Source organism: Carassius carassius, chromosome 17 (genome assembly GCF_963082965.1).
Source record: "Carassius carassius chromosome 17, fCarCar2.1, whole genome shotgun sequence".
Classification (NCBI taxonomy): Eukaryota; Metazoa; Chordata; class Actinopteri; order Cypriniformes; family Cyprinidae; genus Carassius; species Carassius carassius.
The window spans coordinates 26,678,486-26,705,360 of NC_081771.1; the positions used below are offsets into that span (position 1 = coordinate 26,678,486).

The 26,875-nt window shown below is 40.9% G+C and overlaps 1 protein-coding gene across 3 annotated transcripts in view; it reads left to right on the top strand.

Moving 5' to 3' along the window:
* Positions 1-978: 978 nt before the first annotated feature.
* LOC132161441 (PTB domain-containing engulfment adapter protein 1-like) overlaps positions 979-26,875 on the top strand; it is a 73,169-nt gene continuing 47,272 nt past the window's right edge. Inside the window, exon 1 of one of the 3 annotated variants that reach the window (XM_059571497.1) lies at positions 979-1,169. In XM_059571497.1, coding sequence (XP_059427480.1) covers positions 1,037-1,169 — 133 coding nt within the window. In that variant the 5' untranslated portion in view covers positions 979-1,036. The remainder of the gene's footprint in view (positions 1,170-26,875) is intronic. The other 2 variants (XM_059571496.1, XM_059571498.1) reach the window with 2 other exon arrangements.

A 26,875-nucleotide genomic window follows, 5' to 3' on the forward strand; every position in this document is an offset into this window, starting at 1 on the left:
GCAGAATTACAAAGCTGCTCTTTTCTATTTGATCCAGATCGTCCACTTTTCTTGTTTGGAACAAAATGGATGGATTTATTTATTTTATGGACTGTTTATAACGTGTTTATGAACTTTAACAGTGTGTTTTTGTTGCCTAATTTTATTGAAAGAAAACATTACTTCCTAATATATTTTCATTCCTTAATTTATTTTTTGTCTCCTTTTTGATGTAGGCTAGTGATATATAATTTACTAGACTGCATCTGCATCTTAATCGCACATTGCACCACGTTTTTTGTTCACTACATACAAGCAAAATTTCTGTTCCACATCTATTTTTGTCAAGGTCCATTTTGAGCCTACATCTTTATTCTGTTGCAAATGAGGAATCTAGTGGCAGGGATGTACCTGGTAAAGAGGAATTGTTGAGCAGGGGTTCTCATTTTGTTAGTGTTTGATATAACAAGAGGCAAGTTGAAGTTTTGTTGAGGATTTGCTGTGGTTGCGTATCAGTAGATCATGTTAAAAAAGCAGCAATTTTCTCTCTAGAGTCTCTGCTCTCCGTTCCAGTGATTAACAAAATAAAATGCTTACGAATACACTATTTCCTGTTAAAGTGCAAGACATGGAGAAAGTGCAAAAAATGGAAAAAACTATCTGTGCTACAAACCAATGTGTTTATGATTTCTATAATAAATTGAAATATGATAACAGTTAATAATAGCCTACTTCTTATTGTCTAGATGGAGATCTTTGACCATTGCTTCCTACCTTTGCCTCTTGCTGCTTCTCACTGTTTACATCATAACTGCTGCGTTTTTAAGATGTGTCAAGAAACCCAATTTGACTGAATGGCTCCTCAGCTGTCCTTTTGTGTTTCCACAGAAGCAACATGAGGTGCGCAAACGATGACAAAATTGAATGCGCTACATTCAACAGTTGATTTTAAACAGTCTCTGTGATGGGTCTTTACGGTGCGCGGTCCCTTTAAGGCAGAGAGCACGTCGAACATTCCTATGAAAAAAAGCGGCGTTTTAAATGCCCGGTTGACGTCATGAAACTTTTTAAGCTGCTGGAGTGCGCGCGGAGAGAAAGGCACACATGCGCGCGCTTTTCTAGCCACTCGCTGCAGATGCGACTGGACGGGCTAAGGTTTGCTGGGAATAACTACAAAATCAACGTTCCTTGTAAGAGAACTTCCGTTTCTTTAAATGTTGCTATTATTATTATTGCGGTAAATATATGGTTAATGTCGTGACCTTTTATTATGGGAATGTTTCAACGATAAAAAGTAGTTTGAATCTGTTGCGTGATGTGGTATCCGTTACATTTATTCTGTAACTATACTGTTATTTTAGTTGTGATATAGATAACAAAGGGAAACATTCACCTTTAAATCAGCTTGTCTTTTCTAATGTTTTTTTTTCTTTGCTAAAAGATTTTTATTTAACGTACAGTAGAATGTAAACTCGTTAACCTCGTGAATGCGCAAGTATATTTGATCGCGGTGTTATAAAGTTAGGCTAGTTCTGTTGTTCGGTTCACTCGGCTTGACAGTTCCGTGGTTTCAGCTGTGTTCTGCTGTGCATTAGCCACATGCAGTGACCCAGAGCTCAGCCACCGACCCCAGCAGTGACAGACAGAATGATGTTCATAATGAAATTGCTGACTCCGTGCGCTCGCTGTTTGCTGCCCTTGACAGAGGAAAACTAGAGAACAGCACAATGACATTCTGACAGTCTCCGGCAAGCTGCTGTTGTTGTGCTTTAATAACTGAGTCTGCCAGACTCTTTCCACAGACTGTAAATCCATTTGCCTGATTTCAGTCAAATGTGAACTTGCTGAATAGAAATGCACCTTTATGCTCTTCATATGATTTCATTACAAATGCTAACATTAAAGAATATTGTAGTTAATGTAAATTTAACGTCTACAAATTTACAAACCATAACTTCTATATAAAGAGGTGTTTTGAAAATGCAAAAAAAGGCAAGTTGCTCCTCTCCGTAAAACAAAAGCATTCAAGTGACTCCCAATCCCCGTAAATCACAATAAAAGCAGTTAATATAGTTCATGTGCAATATTAAAATCCTCAATAAATGTGTATGCAGAACAGATGGCTAGTTCTAATTTCCAGAAATCTATCCCTGCTACATCTCTCAAATCACTTCACACCTCCTTATTTTCTAACCTTAAGATCAGTCAAGAGACTGATATTATTGACATTAACCATTTGACATTAATATTCACAATTTATGACGGCTTCAGAGAGAGGCATGCTGCCACTAGCTACTGAAGTTGCATTTCAAGCACATGATATGTTTATTTTATATCATGGATTATGTATTATTTAAACTTATTTTATGTGCCATCAAAACTCCATATGGGGAACATTCAGAGTATTTACAACATTAAAAGGTTAAACCTATAGGGAAGACTTTTAGTGAATAACCTCACCCTTTTCCACTCAGAAATCTGTAAGATGTAATGGCTTCGGAACAGATGGAATGCATGCAACTACTTTTATGGTACTTTTCTGAGCTTGATAGCTACAGGTCGTAGTTGTGCATCATTTGAAGTTTGTAAAATGTTTGTTGTTTTACTGAAAATAGAAAATCATTTGGGTTTTAAACACCATAAGGCTGAATAAATTTAACTGTTCCTTTAATTAGCTAAGATCGTTCGTGAGGATGAATATATTTTTCTCATAATTCTTGAACAGCCATGTGTCATTTACTTAGGCAAGACATTTAAATAAGGCTTTGAATGCATTTTAATGGAATGATTAACAGGACAAGGGGAAATTATTTTTATATAACACCAATTAGCAGGTTTCATTCAGTCAAACTGTAATTAAAACGTCACAAATCCCATGATCTTCAGATTACTCCAGTGACTCACATTTCTTGAACATTTGATTATTTTATTCCAGTTAAGTAAAAAGCATGAGCCCTGCCAGAATCACATGCTGCAATGTCTGTTTCTGCAAAAACTGATGCTGTAATATAATGACAACATGATCCACACCAAATATTTTGATAACTTTACCATGTTTGGCAGGACTTAAAATCTACTAATGATCATTGTTGTCAATAATGAATTGGACTTGCTTGATTTGATGATTTGACAGAATAAAATAGTGTTATCCTGGACTTGAGTGGTCTGGTTCCAGTGCCGGTCTTGAGTTCTGTTTTTGTCTGAGTCATGTGGGATTTGGTTTTGCCATGGGGTTTGGACTCTACATGGGTTATAGATTGGAAGAAAGGTGTGATGGCCTTCATTTGATGGTTTCTCAGTGATAACTTGAATGCATTTGTCTTGGGAGAATTGAAATGAACACTGCCTTGTGATTACTTTCTGATGTTACAGGCCTAAAGGAAGCAAATCACACACTTTTTGCATATTCTAGTATAATTAGGAGCATCTTCAGTAAGATTTATTTTAGTAGGATATAGTCAACAAATAAGATACAGGAATAATTTGTGAGTGACATGACATTCAGCCAAGTATGGTGACCCATACTCAGTTTTCATGCTCTGCATTTAACCCATCCAAAGTGTGTGTGCACGCACGCACGCACGCACACACAGCAGTGGGTAGCCATTTATGCTACGGCGCCCAGGGAGCAGATGGGGATTCAATGCCTTGCTCAAGGGCACCTCAGTCGTGGTATTGCCAGCCCGAGATTTGAACCCACAACCCTAGGAGTCAAACTCTCTAACCACTAGGCCACGACTTCCCCAATTTGAGAAAGATGTTTCTATGAGAGAATGGTTTCATGGTGTTTTTCCCTACAAAACACACCATGGTGCTACAGTATTTAAACTTTGCAGTGTTTCCTGCACCTTTTTGAACATTTAGCACCACAACAAAAAAAAATATTTTTCCTGAGTTGTGAGTCTGACTCAATCTGATTTAATGTGATAAATGTGAATAATGCCAAGAAAACATTCTTCTTGTGTTCTCTTTACAAATTAACAAACTGATGACTCGTAAGTTCTTTTAATGAATCAGTCAACTTGTAGAGTTATGTTTTTGAATTGTTTTGACAAATCTTTATCTAAATGAACTAAACTAAACCATTCACTGAAGTCAGCACCATTACAAGCTAAGTTTATATGCAACTGAATAATACGTTTATAGTCAGATTTATGGCTCAATCAGACTGAAAAGCCTTCATGTAAACACCGCAATTAACCACATAACGACATACAAGGCAGGAACTGTTCATTAAACCCTTATTATTTTTGGCAAAGCTACTGACTTAGATATTATAGTTCGTCTTTAATCAGTGATGATGATTTATATGAGAGCTCAACAGCTAAACTTTACCGTGACAGTAAATATTAGACAGCTTTTAACCCTGCTGGCACTTCATTCTGTTCTGATAAAGTACACTTCAAATGAGATGTAATTTGAATAGCAAATAAGATGCTATGTGTTTGTATAAAGAGATCTGATCCTCAGAATTTATCCTAGTTTTGGGTTTGTTTTACTTTCACATTAGGTTCTTAGTGCACAGGGAAGTATTATTTATTGTGTTTGCCAGGAAGTTTTACCCTGAGTAAATTAGCAACGTGTCCTTAGTTGCCCGATAGAAACCTCCTACCAAGGAATACTAATTTAGTATAAGCTGAGTTTTATTTCCCTGGGAAGTACATCTTTTATCACCACATGTTTTGCAACTCGCATGCAAATTGAAAGCATGAAAATATTTCGAAAGATGGCACACAAATTCAATCTAAACAGATGTTTCTGACATTATGATCTGAAGAAGCATACAAATTATCGTACACATTTTAAACTCTACTCTTGTTCTCCAGACGTTGATTAGTAACTCAGAAAAATCTGTCTCTTAGCTGTAATTGGCAGCTACATTTTTGCATTCACAAACAGCATTCGACATACACGATAGAAACGAACATGTACAACACAAAGACTGAATGCTGAGAGGGTCCATAGGCCTCCCATTCAAAACATCCAGAGATAATCACTCAACATCTGATGCTTCATTTCCTTTCAGTGAATCAACATCGGACTGCGTGACTATGTGCTGTCTCTTCCAAATTAGATTTTTGTTTTTTGAGCTTTAAATTGTATTTGACTGGAGCAGGTGCTGCATGAGTAATGGGTTGTCCATTTGATTTCACTGAAGCGTAGAAACCAATAGACTTATTGTTTAACTGACAATGTGAATGTTGAGTGAAGCAACAGTTTTCAAGCTTTTGTATGAGAATCAGGCCCATGCCTGATAATTTAGCATACAGATCCTGTGATCCCTCAGCATCGTGCTGTATGGATCTAAAAATAAATGAGTAAACAAGTTATGACAGAGTCTTCATTTTCATTTGCCTGTTCAATGCCATTTTGTTATCAGGAATGTTAGTATTGATTCATCAGGGTAGTGCAATGTTACTCATTAACCCCCCCCCCCCCCCACACACACACACACACACCGTCATTAAAATAATAAAAGAAACCAAGCATGTCAATATTTATATGTATATAAATATATATACTGTCAATATGAATGTGAATATAATTATATGTGTGAAGTGGGGTGGTGGGCAAAATTGTAGAAAAATCTATAAATGGAAATGCAAAAATAATGCTTTAAAATAGAATTACAGAACACTTCTTTGTCTGTCATTGGCCAGACTAGCAAATAGTCCTGCCCCAAACTAGACAATGTTGCTATGTTGGGCTTGTTGACCTACGAATACCCTACTTATATTGAAGCTGGAATGGGAGAAAGTATTTTAACAGAGAGAAAAAACTACCCTTTTAAGCTTTAAAAGAGAAATCTATCTCAAATTATTCTGACTTGTTTTGACTTCTTGACTATACTCATAAAATCACCCTTGAACTTTAAGAGTCTTAAGAGGTTTTTATAACTACATAGAATATGCAAAAGTGTGTACTTTTTGCATACAGCATCTTTGTTTCACTTTTTTTTACTCCTTATCAACATCATCATGGCATCCATCTACTGTGGAATTTTGTTGATTTACTTTCACTGATGTTGTTCCAAATTTGTATGACTTTCTTATGATCTTTCTTCTATGGCACACTAAAGGAGGAGTACACAGTAGGACTACATAGTTGTCATGAAAGTAATCCACATGACTTGTGCATCGTATTCTAAGCCTTCTCAAGCTAAACAATATATTTGTCTGAGGAATGTCTTGTGTCATGTGTCTGATCATAATGTGGTTAAAATTTCCCAATGGTAGTGTAAAAAACACCCTTTTTACCCTGTCAAAATCAGCTCTGTTTTCAGCAAGCTGTTTTAGTTTAGCTTTAAATCCTAATGAGCTCTGCTAACCCCGCCCCTCACTTCCGTAGGGAGACGAGCAGACTGTAAACTTCAGTCGCGAAGCTGGCTAACTAGCACATTATTAGGAAAGGCAATTTGCAAAGATTCATTAAAAAAAAAAAAACGTATTCTCAGTTCTGTAGATGAAGCTGGATCACGAATGATGTACACGAACATAGATGCGTTTAGGCAGATCGGGGAAAAGTAATGTTAAAGGGTTACTCCACCCCAAAATAAAATTTTTGTCTTAATCAGTTACCCTGATTTCGTTCCAAACCCGTAAAAGCTCAGTTTGTCTTCGGAACACAATTTAAGATATTTTGGATGAAAACCTGGAGGCTTGAGACTGTCCCATAGACTGCCGAGTAAATAACAGTGTCAAGGTCCATAAAAGGTATGAGAAGTCGTCGTCAGAATCTGGGTTCTATGAAGCGATGGGAACACTTTTTGTAAGTGAAGAACACAAAAATAATGACTTTGATCAATAATTCCATTGTAAACGGTCTCTTCTGTGTCACTTCATATCACCTTGCTGCGTATGCTCTTCTACAAAAAGTGCTTCCGTCGCTACATCCAAAATATCTTAAATTGTGTTCCGATGATGAATAGAGCTTTTACGGGTTTGGAACAACATCGTGGTAAGTGATTAATGACAAAATATTCATTCTAGGGTGTTCAAACAACATGTGTGGTTTTATTAACAAAGTTCGGGAGGAGCACGATCAGATAATCATCCAATTTGGCACAGGTGCATCTCGTTTAGCTAATCATCTTAACTAGCACACAAGCGTATATATATATATATATATATATATATATATATATATATATATATATATATATCCAGTCTTCCCCTTCCTCCTGTCCCATGACAGTTTTTCGGCATCCCTCCTCCACCCCAACTCCTCACTTCTAATCTATTTATCCCAAATTAGGGATATGGGGAGTTATTTGGGTTCGGGCTATGCTCCCGTCCCGGACCCCTCCCCCAGGACAGCACGGCAAAATATGCCTACTATTCGCCTTCAGATTAGATGCAGTGTTGGGAAGGTTACTTTGGAAATGTAATAGGTTACAGATTACAAGTTACCCTATTTAAAATGTAATAGTAGTGTAACTTTTTTAATTACTTTAAAAAAGTAATGTAACTTTTTACTTTTGAGTATTTTTTGATTACTTTTATAAATTTCTAATGAATGTTTATTTGCAACTGTTAATCATCTTCAACCATTTACACCATGCAGGCTTAACCTTAAACAATACTGTCAGACTTTCACCATCCTTCATCACTTGAATTAAGATGATCACATTTGAACACATCCACCACACAATCAGACTTTAGTACTGACTTTTACTTTAATGAGATTGATCTGAAGTTCAATGCAGATTTAAAATCAAAAGAATAGTTTATAGATACTGTTTTTGAAACCAAATCTTTGCATAACTACAGGCATCTAACTGCATCTAACAATGGTTTGGGGAAAAATAGTTAATAAAAAAATAAAGTGAAGTGACGTGACATTCAGCCAAGTATGGTGACCCATACTCAGAATTCGTGCTCTGCATTTAACCCATCCGAAGTGCACACACAGAGCAGTGAACACACACACACACTGTGAACACACACCCGGAGCAGTGGGCAGCCATTTATGCTGCGGTGCCCGGGGAGCAGTTGGGGGTTCAATGCCTTGCTCAAGGGCACCTAAGTTGTGGTATTGAGGGTGGAGAGAACACTGTACATGCACGCCCCCCACCCACAATTCCTGCCAGCCCGAGACTCAAACTCACAACCCTTGGATTGTGAGTCCGACTCTCTAACCATTAGGCCACGACTTCCCCCAAAGGCATATACATCAACTCAAATACGGTTATCTAATAAGCATGTGTCCTACTTTGTGTACTAAACTCCTGAAACATTGGTGTCTTTTTGAAACACTGCTGTCTCTTTGTATATGATATGATGATAGTTTCTCAAAATAAGTAAAAAATGCTCATGAAGTGACTCAGAGCAGTTCTAGAGATTAATTTACATGAGGGGCGGACTGGGAAAAAAAATAGGCTGGGAAATCTCACACTCATACACCCACAACCCATTCTGAAACATGGACAACCCTATTTTTTTTATGGACCTGACATGAAAAAGATTTGAATCCTTAGGTTGGGGGACTTGCAACGTGATTAAGAGTTCTCTCCTGAACTGCACCTTCACTTCCATTATCCATCCATCTCTCTCATTACTTTAATACTGAAGATTTTTATTTGACTTTTACCAAGTTTTGTAAGTGCAATTTAGTTTTTTTGGCAAATGAATTACCACTTGTATTTATTTTTACTACAAATTCCATGGTTAAACCACGGTTAGTGCCATACCATAGGCTACATTAATTTTTCCTAAGGGTTGTGTTTTTGTATGCACTAGCTCCCCCTAAACCTACTGTATGATAAAATATGATGATTTGTATGCTAAATTACTACTGTAACATTACAATAGATAATAATGACATCGTTTATACAGTATTTTGAGTGAGTGTGAGCAATGTGCTGCTGCTGCTTGACTAAGTAAACAAAGACAAAACTACATTAGTATTTTTACAGATGAAACTGACCTGCACCTGAAACCCTGAACAGAAGTGTCGCTTCTCTGCTCCAGCTGTGCGCTTACACAGTTCACTCCGGTCCGATCCAAACCAATCCTCTTTGTAATCGTTTCAATTTTCATAAGTAACTGTAATTTAATTACTCATTTTTTCTTAGTAACTGTAACTGATTACTGTTACATTTATTTTGTAATTAAATTACATAACGCCATTACATGTAACTAGTTACTCCCCAACACTGATTAGATGTAAGGGTGAACTCGTTAATTTGCATCTGATCAGTGCTTTAAGTGGGCCGGTACGCACCGGTACTCAGTACCGCCACTTCCAAATATAGCTCTTGAGCGTACCGCCACCTCTCCGTGCGCCCAGAACGTGCTTTTAGCGTACGCTCATTTGGACATCTGTTTTAATAGAGGTTTTGCCTGCGCTGCCGCTTTTCAGAGCGCCCTTCACAATGCAAGCTTCCTAATTTGCCCAACCGAGAGCAGAGACTACATTACCCATACACCCTTGAGTTTTACAAGTGAAAAGTGCATGTGTCGCTTTTGCCGCTGTCAGTAACAACTCAATGTGGCCGGAGAGGGTGTGTGAAAAGCGTATACTCGGCTCGATATAAAATTCAAATACAGTGAATTACACTTAATATGCTCTCCTAGCTTCAGACTCTGAGTACTATAACATCATGGTCATTATCAGATGACTCGCTGGCTGACACCCCACCAAGCCTGAATGATATCGCTGCAGGTCAGACGCAAGCAAATGAAGTAATGCAGTAGCTCTTTCAGGTAGGGTGACCAGACGTCCCGAAAAATTCCGGACAGTCCCGAAATCTAAACTGTTGTCCCGAATCCCGAATCTGGCCCTAATTGTCCCGAGAATTATACTAAAGCAAAGTCTTGAGTAGTTATTGTCTGATAATCATTAAAAACTGTCTGCGGAGGTTGAGTCGTCCCCCCGCCGGCTGCTCATTGGCTGCAGCATCTTTTTACTAAGTTCTAAAAAAATACCGTAGGCGGCTAGGCACGAATTTAGATATTCATTTATCTAATTATATGCACAAAGACAATACGACCTTTTTTTGTTTTAAAGCTTGATGAAGAGAGCACAAATTGCTGCAGCTGCGAGGAGGACAGTGATGCACGCGTACAGGAGTGATTGACAGTTCTCGGCACTGTGTACAAAAAATGAGTTTAAGCTCATTAGCGTTAGAGTTACAGAAAGGTCTGATTTACGCACTGTTACAACAGTCTTTTTTTTTTTTTTTTTTTTTTACAATGACATTTGAGTTCATGATTTTAATGTTGTTGTTTCTTGTGGCAGACTAAAGAGTAATGACAGATGGTTGATCTTTGAATAAAAATGTGTTTAGTTAAGGTTTGAAATTCATTATCTTTTATTATAGGCTACGAAATCTAATATCATAATCCCCCCATCCCATCACCCAAGACCGCAGACACCCACCCCCAATCCTCGTCCCCTCCATCTTGAGTCCAGATATATATTGGCTATAATAGAGTACCGGCACCTCTTTTGTGCCACTTAAAGCACTGCATCCGATGACCCCTTTGATTGTATGCATTTATTCTTCAGTAGGGTGCGTTATACCCCACATTAATTAATTAATTTATTTATTTTTGAGCGGTAGATTTAAAATATTGTGACTGTGTTCCAGAAATGTCTCCCGTTCTATCATAGGGCTGTCATTATAGCACTATAATTCTGTCACAGACTATGTGAAAGTTAGTTATTAAAGCCTGGTGCTCATGGTCACAACAAAATATACATGATTTATATACTGCTATTCTCTTCTGTTCTAATAAAGCATTTTGACACTCATGAACCCTCATGAAATTGTTGCATTGGCCTTCTGATGCCTAAATGTTGTAACGACTGGGTGAAGGAGTGGCAGGAAGCAAATGCGAGATTAATGAGATTTAATAAAGACAATGAGACAATACAAAACTGAGACACAAATAACGCTGGGACGAATGCACAGTCCAAGATGGTGGTAAGGAATGACGAATCCTGAAGGCGGAGGTGAGTTGGCAGCAGGAGGGGGTGACACAGGAACTGCGGGAAAGCGAGCCGAAGGTAAGTGGTGTTGCTTAGTGGTGGGTTGCGTAGAGTGGACGGGGTTCCGTGGAGACACGGACATCCAATGCAGAAACACACAAGAAAGCAAGGCATAGGTTACAAACATGAAACAACGCTCTCACGAACACAAGACGCTAGACAAGCCAATATATAGGGATGAGTAATGAGTGACAGCTGTTGCTGATGACAATTAACGAAGACGCCCACAAACTAATCAGTGCTGACTCGTAACACACAGACTTCACCCACAAAGTGCAAAACCCAGAGATCACGGTTTACCAACCGTGACAGTACCCCCCCCCCCCCTAAGAACGCCTCCTGGAGTTCCCAGAAGGGCCTACCTGCTGATTGTAATCATCAATAAGGGAGTGATCCAGTATGTCCCTAGCAGGTACCCAACTCCTCTCCTCGGGACCATAACCTTCCCAGTCCACCAAGTACTGGAATCCTCGTCCCCTCCATCTTGAGTCCAGAATACGATTAACCGAATAGGTCGGTGCCCCATCTACGAGAAGCGGCGGCGGGGGAACCGGGGTAGGGGGATTAATACGTGAATAAAACACTGGTTTAATTTTGGACACATGGAAGGCGGGATGTATCCTCCTGTACGCTGGAGGTAGTTTGAGGAGGACTGTCACCGGACTAATGATTTTGGTGACAGTAAACGGGCCAATGAATTTGGGAGCTAATTTGTTAGAAACGGAACGGAGAGGAATATTGTTAGTAGAAAGCCACACTTTTTGACCCACGACGTAAACGGGAGGCTTTGACCGGTGGCGATCTGCCTTGGCCTTAGTGCGCTCCCTCATCCGGAGCAGAGTCTCGCGGGCTCTGGTCCAGGTGCAGTGGCACCTCTGGACAAATGCGTGAGTGGAGGGGATCGCGACTTCAGATTCCAGACTAGGAAAAGCTGGTGGCTGGTAACCTACGCTGCACTGAAACGGAAAGAGGCCCGTGGCTGACACTGGTAACGAATTATGAGCGTACTCCACCATAGAGAGTTGTTGGCTCCAGGAAGAAGGATTCTTGGAGACCAAACATCGCAACGTTCTCTCTAAATCTTGGTTGACTCGCTCAGACTGCCCGTTACTCTGGGGATGATAACCCGAAGACAGACTAACCGTCGCTCCTAGCAATTTACAAAATTCCTTCCAAAATTTGGATATGAATTGGGATCCCCTGTCAGAAACCACGTCTACCGGGAGGCCATGTAACCGAAAGACCTGATCTAGGACAGTGACCGCTGTCTCCTTGGCTGTAGTTAATTTGGGCAAGGGAATGAAATGTGCCACCTTCGAGAACCGGTCCACTACGGTCAAAGTGACCGTCATGACATTAGAGGGCGGGAGGGCGGTAACAAAATCTAGTGCGATATTTGACCAGGGTCTCGAAGGGACAGACAGCGGTTGAAGAAGCCCTTCAGGAGGCCGGTTAGACGACTTACCACTGGCGCAAACTGACCAAGCCAAAACAAAATCGTGGACGTCACGAGCCATAAGTGGCCACCAGAATCGTTGTTTAACTAACCCCTTGGTTCGGCTTATCCCCGGATGACAAGCAACGGTAGAGCAGTGACCCCACTGAATAACTTCGGACCGTAACTCTTCCGGCACAAATAAACGATTCGGTGGGAAACCGGGCGGAGTTGTTACCCCTTCTAAGGCCATCTTGACCTTCGAATCAACCTCCCATACGAGTGCTGAGATGACTATTTTTTCAGGTAAAATACACTCGGGAGTCACCGGGTGGGCGGAGGGATCAAAAAGACGTGACAAAGAATCGGGTTTGACATTTTTGGAACCCGGGCGGTACGACAGAGTAAAATCAAAACGACCGAAAAAAAAGTGCCCACCGAGCCTGCCTGGAATTTAGTCTTTTGGCAGTTCTAATGTACTCTAAACAATGAAAGGTACCCCTGACCCTTCCAACAAGTAACGCCACTCCTCTAAAGCTAATTTGACGGCCATCAATTCTCTGTTACCAATGTCATAATTGCGTTCAGCAGGAGATAAACGATGAGAGAAAAACGTGCAGGGATGCATCTTATCATCCGAGGCAGCCCGTTGGGAAAGAACTGCTCCTACCCCCACCTCTGATGCGTCGACCTCCACCACGAACTGCCGTGTGGGATCAGGGGCTACCGAAACGAAGCGGCTCTTGAGGTTGGTAAATGCAGTTTCGGCTGCATCCGACCACCTGAACGGGGTACTGGGGGAGGTCAAGGCCGTCAGAGGTGAGACTAGTTGGCTGAAATTACGAATGAAACGTCGATAAAAATTGGCGAACCCCAGAAACCGCTATAGGGCCTTACGGGAATCTGGAGATGGCCAATCTATCACAGCCTTAACCTTTTCAGGATCCATAAGTATTCCCTCGGACGAGACGATATACCCTAGGAAGGGGACAGACTGTGCATGGAATACGCATTTTTCCGCCTTGACAAAAAGCCCATTCTCGAGTAACCTCTGGAGCACTCGTCTGACGTGTTGAACATGTTCCTGGAGAAATGAAGAAAAAATCAGTATGTCATCCAGGTAAACATATATAAACTGATCTACCATGTCTCAACACGTCATTAACGAGAGCTTGGAAAACCCCTGGCGAGTTGGAGAGCCCGAACGGCATCACCAAATATTCAAAGTGCTCTCTAGGAGTGTTAAAGGCGGTTTTCCATTCATCCCCCTTCCTGATGCGGACCAAATGATAAGCGTTACGTAAATCCAATTTTGTGAATAGGGATGCTCCCTGTAACCTCTCGAACGCTGAAGACATCAACGGTAAAGGATAGGTGTTCTTTATCGTGATGTTGTTCAGCTCTCAGTAGTCAATACAAGGTCGCAGAGAACCATCCTTCTTACCCACAAAAAAGAATCCCGCCCCCGCTGGAGAAGAGGAAGGGCGGATGAACCTCGATGTCAAGGAATCAGAAATGTATTTCTCCATGGCCTCCCTCTCCGGAATAGAAAAAGAGTAAAGCTTGCCTTTAAGCCGAGACTCACCTGGCACTAAATCTATAGCACAGTCGTAGGGACGATGCGGAGGAAGAGAAGCAGCATGGGACTTACTGAACACCTCTTTCAGGTCCAAGTACTCTGCGGGCACGTTTGATAACACCATGGTCTCTTTCTGAAAGACAGAAACAGGCACAACAGGACAAGCAGAAACCAGACAAGACTCATGATAACTTTCACTCCACAAGGTGACGGTGTTGGAACCCCAATCCACTCGTGGATTATGTTTGATTAACCAGGGGTGACCAAAAACAATGGGAGCTATAGGGGAGTCCATGAGGTAAAAGGATATGGTTTCACTGTGGTTGTCTGAGGTGAGCAGAGTTATGGGTTCAGTGTAGTGGGTGACATGTGGCAGTTCCTGGCCATTGAGTGCGGTGACATGGATGGGATGAGACACAGGAAGGACTGGAAGGTTCAAGTGACATGCAATGAGAGAGTCCAGAAGGGCGTGACAGTCGTGAGTGTGGTTCTCCGACTGCAGTTTCACCAGAAGGAGAGTCGATGATGTGGTTGAGGACTTCCCGGCAAATTGTAAAGCGCTTTGGATGGCCATGTGGTCTGTTGAAAGCGCTATATAAATGCAGTCCATTTACCATTTACCAAGCATAGTCTTTGGGACCTCCGCCGCTTTCTCTCCCTCCGGGAAAGCCGAGCTCTACCCACCTGCATGGATTCGTGATCGTCGACGGGACCGACCATGTTCTCTCGACTCGAGCGGCCCCTTTCCGGAGAGACGTAATGGCGTGTAGGACTGGCTTGTCTACCCAGGCGGTTAATCTGAGCGTCCACCTGGAGTGCCAGGTCGATTAGGCCGTTGATCGTTGGGGGCAGCTCGAGGAGGTAGATCTCCTTCTGAACACGGTCGGCCAGCCCATGCAGGAATCGATCCCACTGCGCCGCCTCGTTCCACTGGCACGCGGCCGCCAGGGTGCGGAACTGAATGGAATAGTCCGCCACCGATGATTCTCCTTGTTAGAGGTACGAGAGCTGGTGAGCGGCCTCCCTGCCGGCCGCGGCTCGATCGAACACCCATTTCATCTCTTCGGAGAGGGCGTGGAACGAGGCGCAACACGGATGTTGATTCTCCCACCGCCGTCCCCCATAAGGCGGCCCTGCCAGAGAGTAGGGTAAGAGCAAATGCAACCTTGGATTCCTCTGTCGCGAAGGTGTGGGGCTGCAATGCAAAATGCATGGAACATTTGTTAAGGAAAGTCTTGCAAAAGTTTGGCTCACTGGAGTAACTCTCTGGCGCCGGAAGTCGCGGCTCTGGCCGGAAGTGGTCCTGGGAGGTCTCCCGGGGGACGGGCGGCACAGGCGGTGCAATGGGCGCAGTGAGGTGAGTTGATGAATCCGCTAGGTGAGCTCGGACACCTGTGTCACCAGCGCTTGGATAGCGTGTTCGGTGTTCATGATGCTCTCCTGCTGCTGATCCATGCGGTTGACGCTGTGGTGAATGAATTCAGACAGTGAAGTGGTGCTTGCTGCTTCCATGTTAGGTGAGAGCGTTCTGTAACGACTGGGTGAAGGAGTGGCAGGAAGCACATGCGAGATTAATGAGATTTAATGAAGACAATGAGACAATACAAAACTGAGACACAAATAACACTGGGAGAAATGCATAGTCTAAGATGGTGGTGAGGAATGCAAATCCGGAAGGCGGAGGTGAGTTGGCAGCAGGAGAGGGTGACACAGGAACTGCGGGGAAGCGAGCCGAGGGTAAGTGGTGTTGCTTGGTGGTGGGTTGCGTAGAGTGGATGGGGTTTCCGGGGAGACACGGACATCCAACGCAGAAACACACAAGAAAGCAAGGCATATGTTACAAACATGAAACAACGCTCTCACGAACACAAGACGCTAGACAAGCCAATATATAGGGATGAGTAATGAGTGACAGCTGTTGGAGATGACAATTAATGAAGACGCCCACAAACTAATCAATGCTGATGTGTAACACACAGACTTCACCCACAAAGTGCAAAACCCAGAAATCACGGTTTACCAACCGTGACAAATGTTACCTGAAAAAAAAAACATTATTACACACTTGTGTTATTTACCTTAATCTTGAAGAAAACATTTATTTTGTCTTTGTGTTAATGGACTAATTTCCCCTCAATACATTTACAGAAATTTCTCTCCTCATTCAAAGCTTTGTTAATATAGCATTAGGATACTAGATTAAAAAGATATCAATATAGCAGCTCTAGGCATTGGGACTAAAATTGTCTTTTTGATGGTGGTGAATTAGACAGATAGTAAATAAGCTCTAAAAGCAGTAGTTAAAATGAAAACAAAAGTATTATAAGTAATATTTAACACATGCTAGACAAATCTTTTTTGTTTTTCAAATCTGATATTTATGTATTCACTGATTGCTCTGTCATTTTGTGAGTGAAATCTGATCTGTTTGTTCAGTCTATAACTAGTGTATGCACATAGGTTGCTAGTAAGAACAAAAAATGACAAGATAAATTTTTCATACAACAACTGAGAGCTATCAAGTGTGGAAAGATGAGGAACACTGGGAATTTGCCCCGCCCTTGTGTATCATGATAGCTTACTGCATTGCTGAACTCGTGAGGTGCATGAAAGAACATAAGCAGGCAGTGTTTTACACTTATTCATTTTACACACTAACTCAATCATGACTCACTAGGCACTGGAAATCACATAGTTTGATAAATAAGGAAAGAGTAAGCAAAAATAAGTGTATTTGGACTAGGGCTGTCACGATTAATTGATAAAAAAAAAGATTGATTAAAAAGATTCATCGTCTTTGAATGAATCTTTTCAATGGATGATTCAATGACAAATACATATTTAAAAGTCACTTTTCGACAAAGAGTGGTGAAACAAAGTAATCAACAAACTGTATTTGAAGCACACACTACATTCCAAAGGTCTGCTCTATTTTGGTCATTACCATAGACATCAGTGTCTATATCCAATCTATAGACTTTTACCCCAGTACTTCTGTGATAATATGAATAATTGTAAAATAGAAATAATACTATGTGGCTGAAAAGACTGTGAAGCTGTTTCCTACCTAAACGTGATAACTGCTCTCTATGTGTCAGCAATCGTGCGAACAAAGATTTGAATGCTCTGGTATGACTTTGTCAAAGGTTTAGTAAACACAGATGAATCGATGTCATTTAGAAATACAAGACATTTAGTCTTGGTGTTTGAATTGAGATTGCGATATTTTAATGACTTATTGTGCAGCTCTCATTTTTTATATTAATTTTTATTTTTATAGTAAGCATTACCTGATTATTTGATTACTTGGTTATCACAATAATTGTTGACTGTCCACATATGGACAGTTCTAGTCAATATTGTGCAATGATTTGTTGTTGTTGTTGTTGATTTACTGTTTGTACTACAAAAAACTAAATCGACTTGCATCAAGGCGCAGAGTTCTAAAAATAGTCCATCAAAAATGACCTTCCCTAAAGGAGGAAGTGTGAGAATTTACTGTCAAACTAAATCCAGGTCAGTGTAGATGCAGTATAAAGTTGTTCAAAGATCCACAGTCTGACAAAGAGCTGCTAACATGATGAGTTTTTGAAAAATTAGAGGTGCTTTGGTGGAAAAGCTGTGTGAGATGAAAGACATATGGTATTGTTGGTTAAGAATGTATGCAGGAAGAGATTCAGGGAGTCCTTTAAGGTGTCCACCCTGAGACTTCCTGGGAGTGTCTCTCTGGGTGCAGTCCAAATAACATTGTGCACTTTGCCAGGAAAGTCTATTTTGCTCTTGGAGACGCCCATGGCCTCCTTCAGAATGCACTCATTACACTGTTTCCTCTCTAGGAGAAAACAGGAAGCATAACTCTTAGGATAAAGAGAAGTGAAATGAGGCTTAGATTAACAAAACGAAAATCCCTCTCACAGCATTTTGGGTCTCGTGATATACCGCCGACAGATATTTTTACATTGCTGTTGTTGAGGAAATTGTCACATGTCTTTACTGGGTCAATTTTTCCTTTGAGTACAGTAGGGTATTACTCATGTTTGCTTGATTGGTTCAATTCCAAATGCTTTATGTAGAGGAGCTGCTGTGCAGCTGCTCTCCATTTAACAATTGAACATATTGTATTTGTTCCATAAGGGGAAACTATGCCAGCTACTTAACTTAATCTGCGTTATTGCCCCCAGATGTCACAAGTGATAAAATATGGATGGAGGAATTATTACATACCGTTTGTTGTAAAGCAAATCAAATTTGACATCTCAAGGTTATCACCTGTGGTGAGATGGAGCAACACAATATTAATTGATGGATTTGCTGAATGTGTGTGTGTGTGTGTGTTGTCTGGCTAAAACAAAATGTTTGTGTGAACAGTTTATTAAAATTGCTACTTTGTTTTCACCAATGCTTTTGAAGTGTTTGGCCAAATTGACCTTGAAATTAAGGATTTATAAGACAAACCTTAGATTTGATGATTGACGCTCTCCACATTCAACCCTTATATGCTTTTTCTGTCCAAGAATCATCCACTCTGTCAGGAAGAGCCCATCTTACCAGCTTGTAAAGCATCAGAAAACAATTTAGTTTAGGGGCTGGTATAGGAGTGGGCGATATCTCGATATTTAAAATATATCGAGATATTTTTTAAACACGATATGGATTTTGATGTATATATCGATATATTGTTTATATTTAATTCTGATTCCGCCACTTTGCTTGTTTGTCTTCTCTGTGCTGTGCTCGCCCCCGCCTCCTTGATTTTGTTCCCCCTCCCCTCGCGTGTTGTCTCATTGAACATGGTGGCGTCCTCAACCAGCCCGGAGGCTACAGAACTAGTCTAAAAAAAGACAACTGGCTCCATTATACGGAGATACATCGGTTTTAAGGCATCGGGCGAACAGCAGGCAGATGTCTACTGTAGGGCCCTATGATTTCCGCGATGCAAAAAACGCGGACGGAATCGTGGAATCCAGTCATAAAAACGGAATTTACAGTTTAACGTGGAATGGCACGGAGTTTGTCAAATTTTAAATGAATTATCAAAAGTACGTCATTGCACTCACATTAAATCGCGATATGGACTAATATCTACAAATATTAAGCCAGAAAAGTCTATTTAAATATGAATCCTGCATGTTCTGCGTGTCTGTGTTAATGAATGGAGCAGAAGCGCTTCTTCGTTTTATTATACAACGGAAGCGTGCGTGACGCTCCGGTGATTTCAGCTTCTGTCTTCTCACTAAATAAAGACGTGAACACATGAACAACATCTCCAGAACTGCACTGAGAGTCACTTCATGAGCATCTGACCGATTGATTTGAGAAAAACTAGCGTCATATATCACATCATAGACTGCAGTATCACATACACAGAACTGTAAAGGTAAACCCGTCAAAATAAAAGTATTTGCCAGAGATCTATTACTAGCCTATTGTTCAGCAGAATGTAGAAAGCCTACTACTACTACTATTAAAATGAAACGCACATAATTTAAAGAATAATCACACAACATTTCTTCCATGTAATATTTTTAATAGTAAATCCACTTTGTTTACCAAAAAATAAAGTTTGCTTAATTTTCAATAATAAAAGATAAATTAAATGAATGTTTGTGCCTTCATTTGATAACCAGAAAAATGTAAATACACAGAATTTCAGAGGGGAAAAAACATTTCACATAAGGCTATTTTAAGTTGTATATTTAAGTTGTTTTTATGCATTTAAATAATTACACTTGCTTAAACACAGAATTAGATAACAATAAAACATATGGTGAAGAAAAAAATAAAACGTTTCATAGGGCCCTAAACAAGTAATATTCGGCATATTTTTTTTATACTGTAGTTTTTGGGGGTTATTTTTCCTGTAAAGACATCGAGATATATGTCATATATCGAGATATAGCAAAATATATCGAGATATATTTTTTGCTCCATATCGCCCAGCCTTAGGCTGGTACATCTGAAATCAATTATACTACTATTATAGACAGAGTGGAAAAAAACTCACACAGTGCCAAAGCAGTCCCAGTCCAAAAAATCTGTACAGAAAATGATGGAAATGAGAAAGTATTTCTATTCAAAAGTATTTCAAATTGTTTGTAGTATATTTTCACAAGGAAAGATTTTCCTCTTTTTTTTTTTTTACTGTGAACATTTTTATAGGTCATTGTCCCTAGTTTGCCTGAATAGCACTCATTTTAATGGCCTCTTGTAAACCTTAAAGGAATAGTTCTTCTAAAATTTATATTCTTTATTTATTCACTTCTTGTCATTCCAAATGACTTCATTTATTTTGTGGAACATACAAAAAAGTACTTTGTCAATACTTAAAAAAACAACCATTCCAACTTCCTTTAAAATAAAATTGTGTTCTGCAGAAAAAAAGAATGGCTTTGGAATAACATGAATAATTAAGGAAAAGTTAAAAGTTTGGATGAACTATACTTTTAAAAACCTTGCACACCATGAAACCTTGATATTACATGATTTTGCAAGTGCTTTTTTTATATATGTATCGGATTAGTCAGTTAATAGAATGTGGACTGTTGGCAAGGCCCCTTTAAGGTTAACTCAGAGTCAGACCTTTACTCTTCTGTCTTATAGAGGGCTTTAGGTTGCAGGCAGTATGGTCCAAGAGAGTCTACCACTATGTTTTAACTGTTTAAGTTCAAGGCAATTCAAATATGAGTTATGCAATGTGTTCAACTTTTGTGTTGAATTAATTAATAATGCATTGTTTAGGATTTGTAATGAAATATATAGCTGTTTTAATACATTTCTAATTTTCAGATGCAGGAGTTTGCCTGTCAGTGTATGAGATTGAGATGTAAATCCCGAACCAGTGCAGCAAGTTGCACCTCTTTTGGGAATTCCCCTGTTCCATTCATATTTCTCTGTAGTAGTTTGTGTTCCCATTATATGAGTAATCAATAGTCAGACAAAGTCAGACATCTTATTATGCTTTGAGGGAAAGAAGCAGGGAGGGACAGAATACTGTGAGGTGAACAGTAAATGTGAAATGAGAAAAGGGGAAAAATTCAAATAATATCACATTGAGTGCACAGTCAATGTGATTATTATGGGGAAAATGTGGAGATAAAGAACCAGCTGTGCAGTGCATCCATCATACAATAGACTATTATGAAAATTTAATGGTTGCCTTTAGATGGCAGGTGAAATGATCTGCATAATGTGCACTTTTCCGTTCTGAGTTATATTCCTCTGTCTGCATTTTTTATTTCTTGGAATATTTGAAGGCAAACAAGTTTCCTAACCATAATTAAAGATTATATACGTATAAAAGATCAGATGCATGGCCATGGCCAACTATGTTTTCTATACAACTAGTATGTTATTTGTTATAATGACACATACTGTAGTAACGTTAAGACATTTAACAATACAAGATTTTTATTTTACATTTCTTCCTTAGTGCTGTTAAATGTATAGTTAAAATTATATTAAACAGACCTGACATTCTTAAAGAGATAAGAGTTAACCCTAAAATTACAAATTAATTCGGTCATCATTATCCATATTCATTTACTCATATTCCAAACTTGATTTTATTTCTTTTGCAGAGCATATATAAGATATTTTGAGAAATGTCACTTTATCCATATAATAGAAGTAAACGGTAATCAAAACTGTTTGCTTACCAACATCTTCTTTTGCGTCCTGGGATCACCTGTTTGAACCTAGAGTTACCAGTTCACATGTTTAACTACTATATCACACAACCAACATAATGATGTGATATGAAATTTGCAGACTAACTAATAGTCTAAGCATATTTGCAGATACAAAAGCACATTTTAGTCTGTTTATTTTAGTCTTAGTCTTTATGCAACCACTGGTGTATTTAGTCAATAATGACTTAGATATATTGTAACCCTCACTTTTTATTCACCCCCAATGCATTGAACAACCCACAGTGTGACTTTACAGGTGTTTTGTATTACCTGTGCAGGGAAGAGGGGTCTTATCTATCCTGTACCAGACCTGCTCTAGAGAGAAAGAGTCATAAATATATCACCGCCCTCTGTTTAGCTGGTCCATTCACCATTGCCTATCAAGACTCCCCAGTTAGTTTAATCAAAGAATTTTATTGTCAGTATTGATAATCTAAAGTCTATGTGGTACACTGTTTGTTAGGTGCATGTGTTTTTTTCATACAGAAGCTTGGTTGTTGTGTTTGGTTTTTGTTGACTACACAGCTTTCTTGTCTTCCCTCCGGGTCTTCCCTGAATCGGGGCCAAAGAGGATCTGGTTTTGATTCTGGAAGACATTCTAATTCACTGATGACATACTTACCCCACAAACAAATGCTTGCCTTGGGTATATCAAGTCAAGTCAAGTCAAGTCTGCTTTATTGTCAATCCTTCCACATGTACAGCACATACAGAGAATTGAAACTGCGTTACTCTCAGACCCTTGGTGCATATAGATAACACTAATAGTAGAGCATAAAAATACAGATAGATACAGATTAAATATAAAATGCAGCTATACAAATAAGGGCATCTAAAAAAACTATAAAATAAAATAAAATACAGTTAAATAAAGGAGCACAGGGCACATGGCAGATCGAGTGTAAACCAGTGAAGTAAACAAACAGTGCAGATAAAATGATTGTAGTGCAAAAGTGCTTATTCGGACTGATTTAAAATGACCAAAAGCTCAGGGAGCAGTTCTGTATTAAACTGACTGAAGAGGTTGTTGAAAGAGGTAATGAGCAGACCAATGCTGCACAAAGTGACTGGTGCAGGTCAAAGTTTGTTAGTGGGAGGGGGGAGTGGAAGGACCTTGGGATGTGGTAGCTGGGGGGGGGGTCTTGGTGGGCAAAAAGAGGGGAGGAGGTTCAGAGTTCAGTGGTGACTGGGGCAAAAGAGGGGAGGGGAGGCAAGGTCAGGAGGGAGTTCAGGTTCCTGACATCCTGATGAATGAAGCTGTCCTTTAGTCTGCTGGTTCTGGCCTGGAGACTCCGCAGTCTTCTCTCTGATGGCAGCAGACTGAATAAGCTGTGTGACAGGTAAATGGGATCACCTGCGATGCAGAGGGCTTTACGGGTGAGGCGTGTTCCATTAATGTCCTGGAGGGAGGGGAGAGAGACACCAACGATCTTCTCAGCTGCTCTCACTATGCGTTGAAGTGACTTGTGGCAGGACACGTTGCAGGCGCCATACCACACACTGATGCAGCTAGTCAGTATGATCTTAATGGTGCCTCTGTAAAAGGTGAACATGATGGGGGCCAGGGTTCTAGCTCTCCTCAGTTTGTAAAAGAAGTAGAGATGCTGCTGTGCTTTCTTGGCCAGTTCTGCGGTGTTGTCAGTACAGGAGAGGTCCTCTGTGATGTGCACTCCCAGGAACTTGGTGATGCTCACTATCTCCCCAGTCGGACTGTTGATGGTCAGAGGAACATGTTGCGTGTGCACTCTCCTGAAGTCAACAACAATCTTCTTCATCTTCTCCACATTCAGCGAGAATTGTTGTCACACTGCACCCCCCGGCCAGGCGGCTCACCTCGCTCCTGTAGTTTGTCTCATCTCTGTTGCTAACGAGACCCACTACAATTGTGTCAGCTGCAAACTTAATGAAGAGGTTGGAGTTTTGTGACAGTGTGTAGTCGTGGGTCAGCAGAGTGAAGAGGAGGGGGCTCAGCACACATCCTTGGGGGGGCCCAGTGTTCAGTGTGATGGTGCTGGATGTGTTACTGACGACCCGTACTGAGGTATTCCAGTCAGAAAGTCTAACAGCCAGTTGCACAGCGAAGTGTTGAGCCACAGCTGGACCAGTTTTTGAATGAGCTGTTAAGGGATGATTGTGTTGAATGCTGAACTGAAGTCTATGAACAGCATTCTGACGTATGAGTCTTTTTTCCCTAGATGTGTGAGTGCTGAGTGGACGGCAGTTGCGATGGCATCATCGGACGAGCAGTTGGACCGATATGCAAACTGGAAGGTGTCCGGGGAGAGTGGGGCAGACTTGATATAGTGCATGACTAGCAGTTCTAAGCATTTCATGAGAATAGGAGTGATTGCAACTGGACGGTAGTCATTGAAGCAGGATGGAGATGGCTTCTTCGGAACTGAAATGATGGTGGTAGCTTTGAAGTATGTGGGGACAACAGCCTGACTTAGTGAAATGTTGAAAATTTCTGTGAAGACATCAATGGGTTCCACTGCACAGTCTCTCTGTACATGCCCAGGAATGTTGTCAGGACCCTGAGCTTTGCGTGCATTGATCCTACTGAGGGATCTCCTCATGCTGTCCGGGGACAGCGTCATCACCTTGTCGTCGGGAGGAGGTAGAGTCTTCTCTGCAGTGGTGCTGTTTTGTTCCTCAAAGTGAGCGAAGAAGGTGTTCAGCTCATTCAGCAGGGAGATGGTGCTGTCACAGGTCCATGGTGGGGGCTTGTAGTCCGTAATGGTCTGTATCCCCTGCCACAGGCTTTGAGTGTCTCTGCTGTTGCTGAATTGATCGGCTATCCTCCTGGAGTACTGTCTCTTACCCTTTCTGATGCCTTGGGATAGGTTGGCCCTAGCTGTCCTCAGGCCCACCTCATCTCCAGCTCTGAAGGCAGCGTTTGGATTTTTAAGCTCCTCTCTGTGTGGTGTAAACAAAGTCCAAAGTGTTGTTACACCGTGTTGGAAAGTCAATGTGTTGGTGTATTTTTGGGAAAACTCCTCCAGGGGTGAGCAGTGTTTGCAGACAACAACAGCATCTAGGCACCATGCATCATTGATGTAAACACAAAGCACAAATCCAGTTTATTGTCCAAAGAGCGTACGTTAGCCATTACGATGGTGGGGATAGCTGGCTTGTGTGGGTTAGCTGTTAGCCGAGCCCGGATACCTCTGCGCTTACCCCTCTTCTGCTTCCTCTCACGCCGATTGTGGTGCCTCTGCTACGAGATGCAGTAGTGGGGGTCAGTGATGATGTAGGCCTCTGGAGTAGACCAAGATCCCGCAGCTCTTCCACGTGCTTGGAGTTTAACTCTAAAAATGTGGTTCTGTAAAAACAGGTAGACGCGATGAAGACGTGCAAAAACACTGCAACTCACAAGGCAAAAAACACAAAAACACTGTTCTGACGGGAGAGAGAATCCGCTGCATGTGGACGCGGTGATCTTGGACTTAAAATCTTTGCTTTATATCTGCATTAGGCAGCACTAATGCAGAGGCTTTATTCTATAAAAAAAATACACTGTGGCTTTTGATGTGAGCTGTGAAGTGCTTGAGCTGGTTTGGTTCATTTTCATTATGTCCTCTCCCCTGCTTTATCTGTGCCGAACTTGTTTATGTGTGTGTGCTTGTGCATTAGACAGCCCTTCATGTGGCTGGCAAGTGCTCTGGTCTCTATTTGGCATTGACTTCACAGCCTGCCTTTGTTTCTTACCCAGCGATGCACCTTTTATGTGGACAAAAATGCATTGGTTGGACAGAATATCTTGCACACTATTTAAGTAATGATGTCCGCTTTGAATTAAGTGAATTATACAGTAACCCTCATTAAGTGCAAAATCAAATCCGCATCGTTCATGAAAACATGATTAAAAAGCTACATTATGCATTAAGATCATTTATGAGGCGGCCGTTGAGTTGACTTGAATAGGTGTGCTGCACAAATTAAGATGGATGGATATAATTTTAAACCTATTAGTTTCCACCCCCTCCCAAAACCTAGCCCCTGCAGAAAATCACTTCAGCAGTTGGCACTGCTTATTTTCAACTCTTACAGCACAGTTCATGGCTGCATGTTGCATATTTGCAAACACACTTTGCAGACTATTGTATTTATCTAAATGAAGTATTGTGAATTTGTTTAGCTGAATCAGTTCATTCAGATGATTCATTTACTATAAAAAAGGTTTCACCAATCAATTTTAGAACCTACCTACCACCTACTTGGAATCCGGCGGCCGCACGCGCTCCCCTCTTCGGTCCGGGGCACGAGGGGCGGGGGCTTCCTCTAGCGGCCGCATCACTCTCGTTGGCCGTGGCGCTGGCAGGGGATGGACGGCCCGGCATCCTGGCCCGACGGACGTGTAAACGGGTGCGGTTCCCATCCGGATCGCGGGTCCGGCAGCTCACGTCTCTGGTGGCGCGGGAGTCCCTCAACGCACCCTTCCTGGACCCACGAGGACACCAGTGTGCATGCACGGGGAAGAGACTGGTCTCCCGAGGAGAGGCGCGTTGGGCTTTTAAACAGCGGCGGTGATGAGGATTCATTTCCTTCAGGTGTGCCCCATCACACGCCGCCAGCCCTGACTCGTCCAGCGCCCCTCCTCTCACACACCCACTCCAGTCGGGAGCCTGGTGAAGGGCAGGGATTTAGGACGGGGTGCCGGTGACAATCAGGGAGGAGGCAGTTGACTCGTCACAGTATTTAATTGAATGTGACTCTTTATCAATTAATTAGGCTTTCAAATTACAATACATAAATACAATTTATAAAGTGTTTGACATAGAGTAATTTTATGTATTTATTGTGCTATATCGTGGATTAAAATATTTAAGTTTATCTGGGTTATCTGAGTTTAGCTGGGTTATCTGCTGAATTTAAGACTAATTTCTGTTGGACAGTTTCCACTATGAAAGCAATTGTTCTTCAACTTTTTAAAAAGTGGTGAAAAGTTGAAAGCAGAAAATATTTTATCGCTATTTAGATCATGTTTAGAACTCAACTTTTTGTACATGAGCAAAAAAAAAAGTTTTTCAATTTCTCTGATATACTGCAAAAATGTTTTGCAAAAATGTTACATCCCAGTTGTTTTTCTATTTAAAAAAGGGTGGCTTAAGCTGTTAAACAACTTAGCAATAAATTGTAAATTGACAAACTAGAGTGAAGTGACAGGCAATCAGCCTAATTTGAATTTAAACTCATACCCAT